At 47.6% G+C, this 20,052-nt stretch overlaps 1 protein-coding gene across 5 annotated transcripts in view; it reads left to right on the forward strand.

Annotated features, from left to right (window-relative positions):
• The window catches only part of dnm2a (dynamin 2a), a 95,487-nt gene that overhangs the window by 44,215 nt on the left and 31,220 nt on the right, over positions 1–20,052 (forward strand). For 3 of the 5 annotated variants that reach the window (XM_085971961.1, XM_085971956.1, XM_085971960.1), the window contains exons 11-12: positions 17,945–18,031; positions 18,214–18,284. In XM_085971961.1, the coding sequence (XP_085828087.1) occupies positions 17,945–18,031; positions 18,214–18,284 (158 nt within the window). Of the gene's footprint in view, positions 1–253; positions 393–17,944; positions 18,032–18,213; positions 18,285–20,052 lie in introns of all 5 variants that reach the window. The other 2 variants (XM_085971957.1, XM_085971959.1) reach the window with 1 other exon arrangement.

Genomic DNA, 20,052 nt, shown 5'->3' on the forward strand with positions numbered 1-20,052 from the left:
GCTGCCTCATGTCCCTGGAGCCTGGGCAGTGACTCTCCTCACAGGCCCCGTAGCGCTGACTTGGGCCTGCCTTGGTTCAGTTTGCTGATCTTGATGATGGACATGCTAACTCTCTTGCATTCTCTGTCTATTTTGTTTTTTTTCCCCCTTCTATGTCTCTCCTGCTGGCTCTCTCTTGGTGTCTGTGTTTCCATATTGCCCCTGATCCTGTCCCTGCCCCCTGTTCCCTCTGCTCTGTGCTTGCTGTGTGTAGGACAGGGCTCTTCACCCCAGACATGGCGTTCGAAGCCATAGTGAAAAAGCAGGTGCACAAGCTGAAGGAGCCGTGCCTGAAGTGCATTGATATGGTGGTCTCCGAACTGGCCACAGTCATCAGAAAGTGTAGCGACAAGGTAACAATACCGCTGAAACCTCTGGGACTGTTTATAAATTACTGAGCTGTTTAAAGTGAGGCTGTCCTCAGGATCACTATTCCCATTCCTTCAATCTCTAACCACCTTCAGGGAGGTGAGGAGGCCGCGCAGTTACCCGAGCCCAGTGGACACAGAGAGCAATGGAGCCGGACGCACTGTTCAGTAATGGGGAGTCTGTTTAACCCTGACATCGGCAGCGATACACACAGGAGCAGCTGAATTCACATCCCCAAAGGCAGCAGAGTATCACTAACACCATAATCTCATAGCATGGAGGGAGGACAATGTGAGCGAGTGTACAATAGGGATGTGCAAGAGATGTGAACTAGTGTACAATAGGGATGTGTAGGAGATGTGAGCGAGTGTACAATAGGGATGTGCAGGAGATGTGAGCTAGTGTACAATAGGGATGTGCAGGAGATGTGAGCTAGTGTACAATAGGGATGTGTAGGGGATGTGAGCTAGTGTACAATAGGGATGTGTAGGGGATGTGAGCTAGTGTACAATAGGGATGTGTCGGGGATGTGAGCTAGTGTACAATAGGGATGTGTCGGGGATGTGAGCTAGTGTACAATAGGGATGTGTCGGGGATGTGAGCTAGTGTACAATAGGGATGTGTAGGGGATGTGAGCTAGTGTACAATAGGGATGTGCAGGAGATGTGAGCTCGTGTACAATAGGGATGTACAGGAGATGTGAGCTAGTGTACAAGAGGGATGTGTAGGAGATGTGAGCGAGTGTACAACAGGGATGTGTAGGAGATGTGAGCTCGTGTACAATAGGGATGTACAGGAGATGTGAGCTAGTGTACAATAGGGATGTGTAGGAGATGTGAGCTAGTGTACAATAGGGATGTGTAGGAGATGTGAGCTAGTGTACAATAGGGATGTACAGGAGATGTGAGCAAGTGTACAATAGGGATGTGTCGGGGATGTGAGCTAGTGTACAATAGGGATGTGTAGGGGATGTGAGCTAGTGTACAATAGGGATGTGCAGGAGATGTGAGCTAGTGTACAATAGGGATGTGTAGGGGATGTGAGCTAGTGTACAATAGGGATGTGTAGGGGATGTGAGCTAGTGTACAATAGGGATGTGTCGGGGATGTGAGCTAGTGTACAATAGGGATGTGTCGGGGATGTGAGCTAGTGTACAATAGGGATGTGCAGGAGATGTGAGCTCGTGTACAATAGGGATGTACAGGAGATGTGAGCTAGTGTACAAGAGGGATGTGTAGGAGATGTGAGCGAGTGTACAACAGGGATGTGTAGGAGATGTGAGCTCGTGTACAATAGGGATGTACAGGAGATGTGAGCAAGTGTACAATAGGGATGTGTAGGGGATGTGAGCTAGTGTACAATAGGGATGTGTAGGAGATGTGAGCAAGTGTACAATAGGGATGTGTAGGGGATGTGAGCTAGTGTACAATAGGGATGTGTAGGGGATGTGAGCTAGTGTACAATAGGGATGTGCAGGAGATGTGAGCTAGTGTACAATAGGGATGTGTAGGGGATGTGAGCAAGTGTACAATAGGGATGTGTAGGGGATGTGAGCTAGTGTACAATAGGGATGTGTAGGAGATGTGAGCTAGTGTACAATAGGGATGTGTAGGAGATGTGAGCTAGTGTACAATAGGGATGTGTAGGAGATGTGAGCTAGTGTACAATAGGGATGCGTAGGAGATGTGAGCTAGTGTACAATAGGGATGTGTAGGAGATGTGAGCTAGTGTACTATAGGGATGTGTAGGGGATGTGAGCTAGTGTACAATAGGGATGTGTAGGGGATGTGAGCTAGTGTACAATAGGGATGTGCAGGAGATGTGAGCGAGTGTACAATAGGGATGTGTAGGAGATGTGAGCGAGTGTACAATAGGGATGTGTAGGGGATGTGAGCTAGTGTACAATAGGGATGTACAGGAGATGTGAGCTAGTGTACAAGAGGGATGTGTAGGGGATGTGAGCTAGTGTACAATAGGGATGTGTAGGAGATGTGAGCAAGTGTACAATAGGGATGTGCAGGGGATGTGAGCTAGTGTACAATAGGGATGTGTAGGAGATGTGAGCTAGTGTACAATAGGGATGTGTAGGGGATGTGAGCAAGTGTACAATAGGGATGTGCAGGGGATGTGAGCTAGTGTACAATAGGGATGTGTAGGAGATGTGAGCTAGTGTACAATAGGGATGTGTAGGGGATGTGAGCTAGTGTACAATAGGGATGTGTAGGAGATGTGAGCTAGTGTACAATAGGGATGTGTAGGGGATGTGAGCTAGCGTACAATAGGGATGTGCAGGAGATGTGAGCTAGTGTACAATAGGGATGTGTAGGAGATGTGAGCTAGTGTACAATAGGGATGTGTAGGGGATGTGAGCTCGTGTACAATCGGGATGTGTAGGAGATGTGAGCTAGTGTACAATAGGGATGTGTAGGGGATGTGAGCTAGTGTACAATAGGGATGTGTAGGGGATGTGAGCTAGTGTACAATAGGGATGTGCAGGAGATGTGAGCTCGTGTACAATAGGGATGTGTAGGAGATGTGAGCAAGTGTACAATAGGGATGTGTAGGGGATGTGAGCTAGTGTACAATAGGGATGTGTAGGGGATGTGAGCTAGTGTACAATAGGGATGTGCAGGAGATGTGAGCTAGTGTACAATAGGGATGTACAGGAGATGTGAGCGAGTGTACAATAGGGATGTGCAGGGGATGTGAGCTAGTGTACAATAGGGATGTGTAGGGGATGTGAGCTAGTGTACAATAGGGATGTACAGGAGATGTGAGCGAGTGTACAATAGGGATGTGTAGGAGATGTGAGCGAGTGTACAATAGGGATGTGTAGGGGATGTGAGCTAGTGTACAATAGGGATGTACAGGAGATGTGAGCTAGTGTACAAGAGGGATGTGTAGGGGATGTGAGCTAGTGTACAATAGGGATGTGTAGGAGATGTGAGCAAGTGTACAATAGGGATGTGCAGGGGATGTGAGCTAGTGTACAATAGGGATGTGTAGGAGATGTGAGCTAGTGTACAATAGGGATGTGTAGGGGATGTGAGCAAGTGTACAATAGGGATGTGCAGGGGATGTGAGCTAGTGTACAATAGGGATGTGTAGGAGATGTGAGCTAGTGTACAATAGGGATGTGTAGGAGATGTGAGCTAGTGTACAATAGGGATGTGTAGGGGATGTGAGCTAGCGTACAATAGGGATGTGCAGGAGATGTGAGCTAGTGTACAATAGGGATGTGTAGGAGATGTGAGCTAGTGTACAATAGGGATGTGTAGGGGATGTGAGCTCGTGTACAATCGGGATGTGTAGGAGATGTGAGCTAGTGTACAATAGGGATGTGTAGGGGATGTGAGCTAGTGTACAATAGGGATGTGTAGGGGATGTGAGCTAGTGTACAATAGGGATGTGCAGGAGATGTGAGCTCGTGTACAATAGGGATGTGTAGGAGATGTGAGCAAGTGTACAATAGGGATGTGTAGGGGATGTGAGCTAGTGTACAATAGGGATGTGAGCTAGTGTACAATAGGGATGTGCAGGAGATGTGAGCTCGTGTACAATAGGGATGTGTAGGAGATGTGAGCAAGTGTACAATAGGGATGTGTAGGGGATGTGAGCTAGTGTACAATAGGGATGTGTAGGGGATGTGAGCTAGTGTACAATAGGGATGTGTAGGGGATGTGAGCTAGTGTACAATAGGGATGTGTAGGGGATGTGAGTTAGTGTACAATAGGGATGTGTAGGAGATGTGAGCTAGTGCACAATAGGGATGTGCAGGAGATGTGAGCTAGTGTACAATAGGGATGTGCAGGGGATGTGAGCTAGTGTACTATAGGGATGTGCAGGAGATGCGAGTGTACAATAGGGATGTGTAGGAGATGTGAGCAAGTGTACAATAGGGATGTGCAGGAGATGCGAGTGTACAATAGGGATGTGTAGGAGATGTGAGCAAGTGTACAATAGGGATGTGTAGGAGATGTGAGCTGGTGTACAATAGGGATGTGTAGGGGATGTGAGCTAGTGTACAATAGGGATGTGTAGGAGATGTGAGCTGGTGTACAATAGGGATGTGTCGGGGATGTGAGCTAGTGTACAATAGGGATGTGCAGGAGATGTGAGCTAGTGTACAATAGGGATGTGTCGGGGATGTGAGCTAGTGTACAATAGGGATGTGTAGGGGATGTGAGCTAGTGTACAATAGGGATGTGTAGGAGATGTGAGCTAGTGTACAATAGGGATGTGTAGGAGATGTGAGCGAGTGTACAATAGGGATGTGTAGGGGATGTGAGCTAGTGTACTATAGGGATGTACAGGAGATGTGAGCTAGTGTACAATAGGGATGTGTAGGAGATGTGAGCTAGTGTACAATAGGGATGTGTAGGAGATGTGAGCTCGTGTACAACAGGGATGTGTAGGAGATGTGAGCTGGTGTACAATAGGGATGTGTAGGGGATGTGAGCTAGTGTACAATAGGGATGTGTAGGGGATGTGAGTTAGTGTACAATAGGGATGTGTAGGGGATGTGAGCTAGTGTACAATAGGGATGTGTAGGGGATGTGAGCTAGTGTACAATAGGGATGTGCAGGAGATGTGAGCTAGTGTACAATAGGGATGTGTTGGAGATGTGAGCTAGTGTACAATAGGGATGTGTAGGGGATGTGAGCTAGTGTACAATAGGGATGTGTAGGAGATGTGAACTAGTGTACAATAGGGATGTGTAGGGGATGTGAGCTAGTGTACAATAGGGATGTGTAGGGGATGTGAGCTAGTGTACAATAGGGATGTGCAGGAGATGTGAGCTAGTGTACAATAGGGATGTGTAGGGGATGTGATCTAGTGTACAATAGGGATGTGTAGGAGATGTGAGCTAGTGTACAATAGGGATGTGCAGGAGATGTGAGCTAGTGTACAATAGGGATGTGTAGGGGATGTGAGCTAGTGTACAATAGGGATGTGCAGGAGATGCGAGTGTACAATAGGGATGTGTAGGAGATGTGAGCAAGTGTACAATAGGGATGTGCAGGAGATGCGAGTGTACAATAGGGATGTGTAGGAGATGTGAGCAAGTGTACAATAGGGATGTGTAGGGGATGTGAGCTAGTGTACAATAGGGATCTGCAGGAGATGTGAGCGAGTGTACAATAGGGATGTGTAGGGGATGTGAGCTAGTGTACAATAGGGATGTGTAGGGGATGTGAGCTAGTGTACAATAGGGATGTGTAGGGGATGTGAGCTAGTGTACAATAGGGATGTGTAGGAGATGTGAGCTAGTGTACAATAGGGATGTGTAGGCGATGTGAGCTAGTGTACAATAGGGATGTGAAGGGGATGTGAGCTAGTGTACAATAGGGATGTGCAGGAGATGTGAGCTAGTGTACAATAGGGATGTGTAGGGGATGTGAGCTAGTGCACAATAGGGATGTGCAGGGGATGTGAGCCAGTGTACAATAGGGATGTACAGGAGATGTGAGCTAGTGTACAAGAGGGATGTGTAGGGGATGTGAGCTAGTGTACAATAGGGATGTGTCGGGGATGTGAGCTTGTGTACAATAGAGACGTGTAGGGGATGTGAGCTAGTGCACAATAGGGATGTGCAGGGGATGTGAGCGAGTGTACAATAGGGATGTACAGGAGATGTGAGCTAGTGTACAAGAGGGATGTGTAGGGGATGTGAGCTAGTGTACAATAGGGATGTGTCGGGGATGTGAGCTAGTGTACAATAGGGATGTGTAGGAGATGTGAGCTAGTGTACAATAGGGATGTGTAGGGGATGTGAGCGAGTGTACAATAGGGATGTGTAGGAGATGTGAGCTAGTGTACAATAGGGATGTGTAGGAGATGTGAGCTAGTGTACAATAGGGATGTGTCGGAGATGTGAGCTAGTGTACAATAGGGATGTGCAGGAGATGTGAGCTAGTGTACAATAGGGATGTGTAGGAGATGTGAGCTGGTGTCCAATAGGGATGTGCAGGAGATGTGAGCTAGTGTACAATAGGGATGTGTAGGAGATGTGAGCTAGTGTACAATAGGGATGTGTAGGAGATGTGAGCTAGTGTACAATAGGGATGTGTAGGGGATGTGAGCGAGTGTACAATAGGGATGTGTAGGGGATGTGAGCGAGTGTACAATAGGGATGTGTAGGAGATGTGAGCTAGTGTACAATAGGGATGTGCAGGAGATGTGAGCTAGTGTACAATAGGGATGTGTAGGAGATGTGAGCTAGTGTACAATAGGGATGTGTAGGAGATGTGAGCTAGTGTACAATAGGGATGTGTAGGGGATGTGAGCGAGTGTACAATAGGGATGTGTAGGGGATGTGAGCGAGTGTACAATAGGGATGTGTAGGGGATGTGAGCTAGTGTACAATAGGGATGTGTAGGAGATGTGAGCTAGTGTACAATAGGGATGTGTAGGAGATGTGAGCTAGTGTACAATAGGGATGTGTAGGGGATGTGAGCGAGTGTACAATAGGGATGTGTAGGGGATGTGAGCTAGTGTACAATAGGGATGTGTAGGAGATGTGAGCTAGTGTACAATAGGGATGTGTAGGAGATGTGAGCTGGTGTCCAATAGGGATGTGCAGGAGATGTGAGCTAGTGTACAATAGGGATGTGTAGGGGATGTGAGCTAGTGTACAATAGGGATGTGTAGGGGATGTGAGCTAGTGTACACTAGGGATGTGTAGGGGATGTGAGCTAGTGTACAATAGGGATGTGTAGGGGATGTGAGCTCGTGTACAATAGGGATGTGTAGGGGATGTGAGCTAGTGTACAATAGGGATGTGCAGGAGATGTGAGCTAGTGTACAATAGGGATGTGCAGGGGATGTGAGGTAGTGTACAATAGGGATGTGTAGGAGATGCGAGTGTACAATAGGGATGTGTAGGAGATGTGAGCAAGTGTACAATAGGGATGTGCAGGAGATGCGAGTGTACAATAGGGATGTGCAGGAGATGCGAGTGTACAAGAGGGATGTGTAGGAGATGTGAGCAAGTGTACAATAGGGATGTGTAGGGGATGTGAGCAAGTGTACAATAGGGATGTGTCGGGGATGTGAGCTAGTGTACAATAGGGATGTGTAGGGGATGTGAGCTAGTGTACAATAGGGATGTGTAGGAGATGTGAGCAAGTGTACAATAGGGATGTGCAGGGGATGTGAGCTAGTGTACAATAGGGATGTGTAGGGGATGTGAGCTAGTGTGCAATAGGGATGTGTAGGAGATGTGAGCGAGTGTACAATAGGGATGTGTAGGGGATGTGAGCTAGTGTACAATAGGGATGTACAGGAGATGTGAGCTAGTGTACAACAGGGATGTGTAGGAGATGTGAGCTCGTGTACAATAGGGATGTACAGGAGATGTGAGCTAGTGTACAATAGGGATGTGTAGGAGATGTGAGCTAGTGTACAATAGGGATGTGTAGGAGATGTGAGCTAGTGTACAATAGGGATGTACAGGAGATGTGAGCTTGTGTACAATAGGGATGTGTCGGGGATGTGAGCTAGTGTACAATAGGGATGTGTCGGGGATGTGAGCTAGTGTACAATAGGGATGTGTCGGAGATGTGAGCTAGTGTACAATAGGGATGTGTAGGAGATGTGAGCTAGTGTACAATAGGGATGTACAGGAGATGTGAGCTAGTGTGCAATAGAGATGTGTAGGAGATGTGAGCTAGTGTACAATAGGGATGTGTAGGAGATGTGAGCTAGTGTACAATAGGGATGTGTCGGGGATGTGAGCAAGTGTACAATAGGGATGTGTAGGAGATGTGAGCGAGTGTACAATAGGGATGTGTAGGAGATGTGAGCTAGTGTACAATAGGGATGTGTAGGGGATGTGAGCTAGTGTACAATAGGGATGTGTAGGGGATGTGAGCTAGTGTACAATAGGGATGTGTAGGAGATGTGAGCTAGTGTACAATAGGGATGTGTAGGGGATGTGAGCAAGTGTACAATAGGGATGTGTAGGAGATGTGAGCTAGTGTACAATAGGGATGTGCAGGAGATGTGAGCTAGTGTACAATAGGGATGTGCAGGAGATGCGAGTGTACAATAGGGATGTGCAGGAGATGTGAGCTAGTGTACAATAGGGATGTGCAGGGGATGTGAGTGTACAATAGGGATGTGCAGGAGATGTGAGCTAGTGTACAATAGGGATGTGCAGGGGATGTGAGCTAGTGTACAATAGGGATGTGTAGGGGATGTGAGCTAGTGTACAATAGGGATGTGTAGGATATGTGAGCTAGTGTACAATAGGGATGTACAGGAGATGTGAGCGAGTGTACAATAGGGATGTGCAGGGGATGTGAGCTAGTGTACAATAGGGATGTGTAGGGGATGTGAGCTAGTGTACAATAGGGATGTACAGGAGATGTGAGCGAGTGTACAATAGGGATGTGTAGGAGATGTGAGCGAGTGTACAATAGGGATGTGTAGGGGATGTGAGCTAGTGTACAATAGGGATGTACAGGAGATGTGAGCTAGTGTACAAGAGGGATGTGTAGGGGATGTGAGCTAGTGTACAATAGGGATGTGTAGGAGATGTGAGCAAGTGTACAATAGGGATGTGCAGGGGATGTGAGCTAGTGTACAATAGGGATGTGTAGGAGATGTGAGCTAGTGTACAATAGGGATGTGTAGGGGATGTGAGCAAGTGTACAATAGGGATGTGTTGGGGATGTGAGCTAGTGTACAATAGGGATGTGTAGGAGATGTGAGCTAGTGTACAATAGGGATGTGTAGGAGATGTGAGCTAGTGTACAATAGGGATGTGTAGGAGATGTGAGCTAGTGTACAATAGGGATGTGTAGGGGATGTGAGCTAGTGTACAATAGGGATGTGTAGGAGATGTGAGCTAGTGTACAATAGGGATGTGTAGGAGATGTGAGCTAGTGTACAATAGGGATGTGTAGGGGATGTGAGCTAGTGTACAATAGGGATGTGTAGGAGATGTGAGCTAGTGTACAATAGGGATGTGTAGGGGATGTGAGCTAGTGTACAATAGGGATGTGTAGGGGATGTGAGCTAGTGTACAATAGGGATGTGCAGGAGATGTGAGCTCGTGTACAATAGGGATGTGTAGGAGATGTGAGCAAGTGTACAATAGGGATGTGTAGGGGATGTGAGCTAGTGTACAATAGGGATGTGTAGGGGATGTGAGCTAGTGTACAATAGGGATGTGTAGGAGATGTGAGCTAGTGTACAATAGGGATGTGTAGGAGATGTGAGCTAGTGTACAATAGGGATGTGTAGGAGATGTGAGCTAGTGTACAATAGGGATGTGTAGGAGATGTGAGCTTGTGTACAATAGGGATGTACAGGAGATGTGAGCTAGTGTACAATAGGGATGTGTAGGAGATGTGAGCTAGTGTACAATAGGGATGTGTAGGAGATGTGAGCTAGTGTACAATAGGGATGTGTAGGGGATGTGAGCTAGTGTACAATAGGGATGTGTAGGGGATGTGAGCTAGTGTACAATAGGGATGTGCAGGAGATGTAAGCTCGTGTACAATAGGGATGTGTAGGGGATGTGAGCTAGTGTACAATAGGGATGTGTAGGGGATGTGAGCTAGTGTACAATAGGGATGTGTAGGGGATGTGAGCTAGTGTACAATAGGGATGTGTAGGGGATGTGAGTTAGTGTACAATAGGGATGTGTAGGAGATGTGAGCTAGTGCACAATAGGGATGTGCAGGAGATGTGAGCTAGTGTACAATAGGGATGTGCAGGGGATGTGAGCTAGTGTACTATAGGGATGTGCAGGAGATGCGAGTGTACAATAGGGATGTGTAGGAGATGTGAGCAAGTGTACAATAGGGATGTGCAGGAGATGCGAGTGTACAATAGGGATGTGTAGGAGATGTGAGCAAGTGTACAATAGGGATGTGTAGGAGATGTGAGCAAGTGTACAATAGGGATGTGTAGGGGATGTGAGCTAGTGTACAATAGGGATGTGTAGGAGATGTGAGCTAGTGTACAATAGGGATGTGTAGGGGATGTGAGCTAGTGTACAATAGGGATGTGTAGGGGATGTGAGCTAGTGTACAATAGGGATGTGTAGGAGATGTGAGCTGGTGTACAATAGGGATGTGTCGGGGATGTGAGCTAGTGTACAATAGGGATGTGCAGGAGATGTGAGCTAGTGTACAATAGGGATGTGTCGGGGATGTGAGCTAGTGTACAATAGGGACGTGTAGGGGATGTGAGCTAGTGTACAATAGGGATGTGTAGGAGATGTGAGCTAGTGTACAATAGGGATGTGTAGGAGATGTGAGCTCGTGTACAATAGGGATGTGTAGGAGATGTGAGCTGGTGTACAATAGGGATGTGTAGGGGATGTGAGCTAGTGTACAATAGGGATGTGTAGGGGATGTGAGTTAGTGTACAATAGGGATGTGTAGGGGATGTGAGCTAGTGTACAATAGGGATGTGTAGGGGATGTGAGCTAGTGTACAATAGGGATGTGCAGGAGATGTGAGCTCGTGTACAATAGGGATGTACAGGAGATGTGAGCTAGTGTACAAGAGGGATGTGTAGGGGATGTGAGCTAGTGTACAATAGGGATGTGTAGGGGATGTGAGCTAGTGTACAATAGGGATGTGTAGGAGATGTGAGCTAGTGTACAATAGGGATGTGCAGGAGATGTGAGCTAGTGTGCAATAGGGATGTGTAGGGGATGTGAGCTAGTGTGCAATAGGGATGTGTAGGAGATGTGAGCTAGTGTACAATAGGGATGTGTAGGAGATGTGAGCTAGTGTACAATAGGGATGTACAGGAGATGTGAGCTTGTGTACAATAGGGATGTGTCGGGGATGTGAGCTAGTGTACAATAGGGATGTGTAGGGGATGTGAGCTAGTGTACAATAGGGATGTGTCGGAGATGTGAGCTAGTGTACAATAGGGATGTGTAGGAGATGTGAGCTAGTGTACAATAGGGATGTGTAGGAGATGTGAGCTAGTGTACAATAGGGATGTACAGGAGATGTGAGCTAGTGTGCAATAGAGATGTGTAGGAGATGTGAGCTAGTGTACAATAGGGATGTGTAGGAGATGTGAGCTAGTGTACAATAGGGATGTGTCGGGGATGTGAGCAAGTGTACAATAGGGATGTGTAGGAGATGTGAGCTAGTGTACAATAGGGATGTGTAGGAGATGTGAGCTAGTGTACAATAGGGATGTGCAGGAGATGCGAGTGTACAATAGGGATGTGCAGGGGATGTGAGTGTACAATAGGGATGTGCAGGAGATGTGAGCTAGTGTACAATAGGGATGTGCAGGGGATGTGAGTGTACAATAGGGATGTGTAGGGGATGTGAGCTAGTGTACAATAGGGATGTGCAGGAGATGCGAGTGTACAATAGGGATGTGTAGGAGATGTGAGCAAGTGTACAATAGGGATGTGTAGGGGATGTGAGCAAGTGTACAATAGGGATGTGTCGGGGATGTGAGCTAGTGTACAATAGGGATGTGTAGGGGATGTGAGCTAGTGTACAATAGGGATGTGTAGGAGATGTGAGCGAGTGTACAATAGGGATGTGTAGGGGATGTGAGCTAGTGTACAATAGGGATGTGTAGGTGATGTGAGCTAGTGTACAATAGGGATGTGTCGGAGATGTGAGCTCGTGTACAATAGGGATGTACAGGAGATGTGAGCTAGTGTACAATAGGGATGTGTAGGAGATGTGAGCTAGTGTACAATAGGGATGTGCCGGGGATGTGAGCTAGTGTACAATAGGGATGTGTAGGGGATGTGAGCTAGTGTACAATAGGGATGTGTCGGAGATGTGAGCTAGTGTACAATAGGGATGTACAGGAGATGTGAGCTAGTGTGCAATAGAGATGTGTAGGAGATGTGAGCTAGTGTACAATAGGGATGTGTAGGAGATGTGAGCTAGTGTACAATAGGGATGTGTCGGGGATGTGAGCAAGTGTACAATAGGGATGTGTAGGAGATGTGAGCTAGTGTACAATAGGGATGTGTAGGAGATGTGAGCTAGTGTACAATAGGGATGTGTAGGGGATGTGAGCTAGTGTACAATAGGGATGTGTAGGGGATGTGAGCTAGTGTACAATAGGGATGTGTAGGAGATGTGAGCAAGTGCACAATAGGGATGTGTAGGAGATGTGAGCTAGTGTACAATAGGGATGTGTAGGAGATGTGAGCTAGTGTACAATAGGGATGTGCAGGAGATGTGAGCTAGTGTACAATAGGGATGTGTAGGGGATGTGAGCTAGTGTACAATAGGGATGTGCAGGAGATGCGAGTGCACAATAGGGATGTGCAGGAGATGTGAGCTAGTGTACAATAGGGATGTGTAGGGGATGTGAGCAAGTGTACAATAGGGATGTGTAGGGGATGTGAGCTGGTGTACAATAGGGATGTGTAGGGGATGTGAGCTAGTGTACAATAGGGATGTGTAGGGGATGTGAGCTAGTGTACAATAGGGATGTGTAGGGGATGTGAGCTAGTGTACAATAGGGATGTGTAGGGGATGTGAGCTAGTGTACAATAGGGATGTGTAGGAGATGTGAGCTAGTGTACAATAGGGATGTGTCGGGGATGTGAGCTAGTGTACAATAGGGATGTGTAGGGGATGTGAGCTAGTGTACAATAGGGATGTGTAGGGGATGTGAGCTAGTGTACAATAGGGATGTGCAGGAGATGTGAGCTCGTGTACAATAGGGATGTGTAGGAGATGTGAGCAAGTGTACAATAGGGATGTGTAGGAGATGTGAGCTCGTGTACAATAGGGATGTGTAGGGGATGTGAGCTAGTGTACAATAGGGATGTGTAGGAGATGTGAGCTAGTGTACAATAGGGATGTACAGGAGATGTGAGCTAGTGTACAATAGGGATGTGTAGGAGATGCGAGTGTACAATAGGGATGTGTAGGGGATGTGAGCTCGTGTCCAATAGGGATGTGCAGGAGATGTGAGCTCGTGTACAATAGGGATGTGCAGGGGATGTGAGCTAGTGTACAATAGGGATGTGTAGGAGATGCGAGTGTACAATAGGGATGTGTAGGAGATGTGAGCAAGTGTACAATAGGGATGTGCAGGAGATGCGAGTGTACAATAGGGATGTGTAGGAGATGTGAGCAAGTGTACAATAGGGATGTGTAGGGGATGTGAGCTAGTGTACAATAGGGATGTGTAGGGGATGTGAGCTAGTGTACAATAGGGATGTGCAGGAGATGTGAGCTAGTGTACAATAGGGATGTGTAGGAGATGCGAGTGTACAATAGGGATGTGTAGGAGATGTGAGCAAGTGTACAACAGGGATGTGCAGGAGATGCGAGTGTACAATAGGGATGTGTAGGAGATGTGAGCTCGTGTACAATAGGGATGTACAGGAGATGTGAGCTAGTGTACAATAGGGATGTGTAGGAGATGTGAGCTAGTGTACAATAGGGATGTGTAGGAGATGTGAGCTAGTGTACAATAGGGATGTACAGGAGATGTGAGCTAGTGTGCAATAGAGATGTGTAGGAGATGTGAGCTAGTGTACAATAGGGATGTGTAGGAGATGTGAGCTAGTGTACAATAGGGATGTGTAGGGGATGTGAGCAAGTGTACAATAGGGATGTGCAGGAGATGCGAGTGTACAATAGGGATGTGCAGGATATGTGAGCTAGTGTACAATAGGGATGTGCAGGGGATGTGAGTGTACAATAGGGATGTGCAGGAGATGTGAGCTAGTGTACAATAGGGATGTGCAGGGGATGTGAGCTAGTGTACAATAGGGATGTGTAGGGGATGTGAGCTAGTGTACAATAGGGATGTGTAGGAGATGTGAGCTAGTGTACAATAGGGATGTACAGGAGATGTGAGCGAGTGTACAATAGGGATGTGCAGGGGATGTGAGCTAGTGTACAATAGGGATGTGTAGGGGATGTGAGCTGGTGTACAATAGGGATGTGTAGGGGATGTGAGCTAGTGTACAATAGGGATGTGTAGGGGATGTGAGCTAGTGTACAATAGGGATGTGTAGGGGATGTGAGCTAGTGTACAATAGGGATGTGCAGGAGATGCGAGTGTACAATAGGGATGTGCAGGAGATGTGAGCTAGTGTACAATAGGGATGTGCAGGGGATGTGAGCTAGTGTACAATAGGGATGTGTAGGGGATGTGAGCTAGTGTACAATAGGGATGTGTAGGAGATGTGAGCTAGTGTACAATAGGGATGTACAGGAGATGTGAGCGAGTGTACAATAGGGATGTGCAGGGGATGTGAGCTAGTGTACAATAGGGATGTGTAGGGGATGTGAGCTAGTGTACAATAGGGATGTACAGGAGATGTGAGCGAGTGTACAATAGGGATGTGTAGGAGATGTGAGCGAGTGTACAATAGGGATGTGTAGGGGATGTGAGCTAGTGTACAATAGGGATGTACAGGAGATGTGAGCTAGTGTACAAGAGGGATGTGTAGGGGATGTGAGCTAGTGTACAATAGGGATGTGTAGGAGATGTGAGCAAGTGTACAATAGGGATGTGTAGGGGATGTGAGCTGGTGTACAATAGGGATGTGTAGGGGATGTGAGCTAGTGTACAATAGGGATGTGTAGGGGATGTGAGCTAGTGTACAATAGGGATGTGTAGGGGATGTGAGCTAGTGTACAATAGGGATGTGCAGGAGATGTGAGCTCGTGTACAATAGGGATGTGTAGGAGATGTGAGCAAGTGTACAATAGGGATGTGTAGGGGATGTGAGCTAGTGTACAATAGGGATGTGTAGGGGATGTGAGCTAGTGTACAATAGGGATGTGTAGGAGATGCGAGTGTACAATAGGGATGTGTAGGAGATGTGAGCAAGTGTACAATAGGGATGTGCAGGAGATGCGAGTGTACAATAGGGATGTGTAGGAGATGTGAGCAAGTGTACAATAGGGATGTGTAGGGGATGTGAGCTAGTGTACAATAGGGATGTGCAGGAGATGCGAGTGTACAATAGGGATGTGTAGGAGATGTGAGCAAGTGTACAATAGGGATGTGTAGGGGATGTGAGCAAGTGTACAATAGGGATGTGTCGGGGATGTGAGCTAGTGTACAATAGGGATGTGTAGGAGATGTGAGCGAGTGTACAATAGGGATGTGTAGGGGATGTGAGCTAGTGTACAATAGGGATGTGTAGGGGATGTGAGCTAGTGTACAATAGGGATGTGTCGGAGATGTGAGCTAGTGTACAATAGGGATGTACAGGAGATGTGAGCTAGTGTACAATAGGGATGTGTAGGGGATGTGAGCTAGTGTACAATAGGGATGTGTAGGGGATGTGAGCTAGTGTACAATAGGGATGTGTAGGAGATGTGAGCTCGTGTACAATAGGGATGTACAGGAGATGTGAGCTAGTGTACAATAGGGATGTGTAGGAGATGTGAGCTAGTGTACAATAGGGATGTGTAGGAGATGTGAGCTAGTGTACAATAGGGATGTGTCGGAGATGTGAGCTAGTGTACAATAGGGATGTGTAGGGGATGTGAGCTAGTGTACAATAGGGATGTGTCGGAGATGTGAGCTAGTGTACAATAGGGATGTGTAGGAGATGTGAGCTAGTGTACAATAGGGATGTACAGGAGATGTGAGCTAGTGTGCAATAGAGATGTGTAGGAGATGTGAGCTAGTGTACAATAGGGATGTGTAGGAGATGTGAGCTAGTGTACAATAGGGATGTGTCGGGGATGTGAGCAAGTGTACAATAGGGATGTGTAGGAGATGTGAGCTAGTGTACAATAGGGATGTGTAGGGGATGTGAGCTAGTGTACAATAGGGATGTGTAGGGGATGTGAGCTAGTGTACAATAGGGATGTGTAGGAGATGTGAGCTAGTGTACAATAGGGATGTGTCGGAGATGTGAGCTAGTGTACAATAGGGATGTGTAGGAGATGTGAGCTAGTGTACAATAGGGATGTACAGGAGATGTGAGCTAGTGTGCAATAGAGATGTGTAGGAGATGTGAGCTAGTGTACAATAGGGATGTGTAGGAGATGTGAGCTAGTGTACAATAGGGATGTGTCGGGGATGTGAGCAAGTGTACAATAGGGATGTGTAGGAGATGTGAGCTAGTGTACAATAGGGATGTGTAGGGGATGTGAGCTAGTGTACAATAGGGATGTGTAGGGGATGTGAGCTAGTGTACAATAGGGATGTGTAGGAGATGTGAGCTAGTGTACAATAGGGATGTGTGGGAGATGTGAGCTAGTGTACAATAGGGATGTGTAGGGGATGTGTAGGGGATGTGAGCAAGTGTACAATAGGGATGTGTAGGAGATGTGAGCTAGTGTACAATAGGGATGTGTAGGAGATGTGAGCTAGTGTACAATAGGGATGTGTAGGGGATGTGAGCTAGTGTACAATAGGGATGTGTAGGGGATGTGAGCAAGTGTGTATCTGATGTTTGGCAGGAGCCTGCTCTCAGTCTGTAGCCCTGTCATTATACAACCTGAACACACCCCACAGAGCTCGTGGTTCTTTAACTTTCTCCCTGATGGCAGAGAGTTAGTTTAGGTGAGTAACCGAGCCACTAGAAATATAATATTCGAGATTTTTAAACAAGTTAAATATTCCCATTTTAATTTGTCCCAGAATTTGCCCAAATGTTAACTTTGGTCTTTGTAATGTAGTCTGGGGGTTAACAGGTTATCGTGAGTGCCATGGGGCAGCCTCCGGGTTTATAGTCTGAACCAGTGTCAGTACTTTATATTGTCCCACCTTTTACGTCCCACCGCAACTGCTGTTTCTTTCCGAGGATCGTGGCCACCCCCCCCCCCCCCCCCCCGGGTCGCCACTCCGCCCTTTCAAGACGGGGAGGCTTTGACCGTTTTGGGTGGCCTCCTTTCACAGCACTGGTTAACTGGAGAGTGAGCTTTCCCACCATCAGTACAAGTGGATTTGTATCCTTCCCCAAGCTTTCCGATTGGCCGCCCCGATACACGGCATCCTCTTCACCAGGCTGAGGACTCGCTGCTCCTTGGTACTGCCAGTATACCTCCGATCCGTCTGGTCTATCTCGTTTCTGCTGCTCACGTCTCTTCTGATCCAGTGATTCCCATTTTGACTGCTCCTGTAGTTTGGGTTCGGGCCAAGGTTGCTGCTGAACCCTGGCATCGTATTCTCTGCCCCACAGGGTGTCCCAGCTCAGTCTGTACTCGCTGTCGTTCATCTCTCTGCACCACCCTGTCTTGTCTGGCTGCTGTCTGGCTGATTCCTTGGGTTGTGGTGAAGCTTTGAACAAAGCTGGGCAGTCACCCACAACAGGCCCTTCCGTTTGTTTAAATGTTGTTCTAAATTGGCCCAGGTTTCTTTATGTGGTGGCCAATGAGTTTTGATCAAAGCTTTTTCCCAGCCCTGCTGGTTTCTGTTACCTGGTGATGTGTGATGGGAATGAGCTTGCTGTGTTTCAGGGTGAACCCGATCTGCTCCAGCCCAGACTGGGTTCCTTCTCCTCACCATTATTGACCTGTTTGTGGTGCACTGTCTGTGACTGTTGGTTTGAGTTAGACCCCAGCAAACTGCAGTGCTGTCTGCTTTCCTCTCCCTGCAGCTGAACTCCTTTCCCAGGTTACGAGAAGAGACAGAGAGAATAGTAACCACTCACGTCCGAGACCGGGAGGGAAAGACCAAGGACCAGGTCAGTGAGTGTCTGCTGGCTGGGATTGTGGGTTATGAAGGCTTCACTCCAGCGCAATCTGTGCACACATTATTTCTGTAATAACTTGCCCCTGTTTAATATATTGCCGTTGGAAACTGGTCACTAATTGGACTCGAGAGGATTGTTTGTAGCAGCCCTCACCTGTACCTGCTCTTTCCTAGATCCTCTTACTGATTGACATCGAGCTGTCCTACATCAACACAAACCATGAGGACTTCATCGGGTTCGCCAAGTAAGTGCTGAAAGTTAAACATAAGAAATTGGAGTAGGTCATTCGACCCCTCGAGCCTGCTCCGCAATTCAATAAGATCATGGCTGATCTTCTACAACAACTCCACTTCCCCCCCCCGATTCCCATAACCCTTGAGTCCCCTGGAGTCAAAAAATCTATCTTATCTTAGCCTTGAATATACTCAAAGACTCAGCATCCACAGCCCTCTGGGGCAGAGAATTCCAAAGATTCACCACCCTCTGAGTGAAGAAGTTCCTCCTCATCTCAGTCTTAAATGGCCGACCCCTTATCCTGAGACTATGCCCCCTAGTTCTAGACTCTCCAGCCAGGGGAAACAGCCTCTCAGAATCTACCCTGTCAATCCCCCTCAGAATCTGATGTTTCAATGGGATCACCTCTCATTCTTCGAAACTCCAGAGAATGTAGGCCCATTCTGCTCTACCTTCTGCAAGAACAAATGTTCTGAGGTCCTACCAGCTTCTGGAGCTTCTGCTCTGACCTGGAGTTAGGTCACAGAGCAGCTGTGATCTCATTGAATGGCGGAACAGACAATGGGGCGGAATGGCCTCCTCCAGTTCTATGTTTCAAATCGAGGCACCAACTAACTGGACCTAGAGACCCCCCGAGGGCAGCAGACAGACTTGGTTTCTGCCGCCTTTCATGTGAGCTGGGTGAAGGGAGGTGCTCAGTCCCTGTGTAATGTCGGTGGAGTCCCCTCTTCCACATTCTGCTGGGGATTGATTAACCTTCTGTTATGGGATTATCTGTTAAGCGGTTTCTGCTTTCAGTGGGTGAATGTTGCAGTTGATGCGATTCAGATCAGCTCATCTGCTGTTGAAATCCTCATCCATGCCTTTGTTACCTCTAGACTTGACTATTCCAGCGCACTCCTGGCTAGCCTCCCACATTCCACCCTACGTAAACTTGAGGTCATCCAAAACTCTGCTGTCCGTGTCCGAACTCGCACCAAGTCCCGTTCGCCCATCTCCCCTGTGCTCGCTGACCTACATTGGCTCCCGGTTAAGTAACGCCTTGATTTTAAAATCCTCATCCTTGTTTTCAAATCCCTCCATGGCCTCGCCCGCCACTCCCTATCTCTGTTATATCCTCCAGCCCCACAACCCTCCGCGATCTCCGCTCCCCCAATTCTGGCCTCTTGAGCATCCCTGATTATAATCGCTCAACCATTGGCGGCCGTGCCTTCAGCTGCCAAGGCTCCAAGCTCTGGAATTCCCTCCCTAAACTTCTCCACCTCGCTACACCTCTCTCCTCCTTTAAGACACTCCTTAAAACCTACCTCTTTGACCAAGCTTTTGGTCATCTGCCTTAATATCTCCTTATGTGGCTCGGTGTCGCATTTTGTTTGATTACGCTCCTGTGACGCACCTTGGGACATTTTACCATGTTAAAGGGGCTATATAAATGCAAGTTGTTGTTGGTCTGGAACACAGGAACAGGAGGAGGCTTCTCAGCCTCTCGAGCCTGTTGGACAGGAACAGGAGGAGGCCATTCAGCCCCTCGAGCCTGTTGGACAGGAACAGGAGGAGGCCATTCAGCCCCTCGAGCCTGTTTGACAGGAACAGGAGGAGGCCAGTCAGCCCCTCGAGCCTGTTGGACAGGAACAGGAGGAGGCCATTCAGCCCCTCGAGCCTGTTGGACAGGAACAGGAGGAGGCCATTCAGCCCCTCGAGCCTGTTGGACAGGAACAGGAGGAGGCCACTCAGCCCCTCGAGCCTGTTGCATCATTCTGTTTGATTGTGGCTGATTT

This window comes from Somniosus microcephalus, chromosome 31 (assembly GCF_052327205.1).
Source record: "Somniosus microcephalus isolate GS21.2 chromosome 31, FLI_Smic_1.0, whole genome shotgun sequence".
Lineage (NCBI taxonomy): Eukaryota > Metazoa > Chordata > Chondrichthyes > Squaliformes > Somniosidae > Somniosus > Somniosus microcephalus.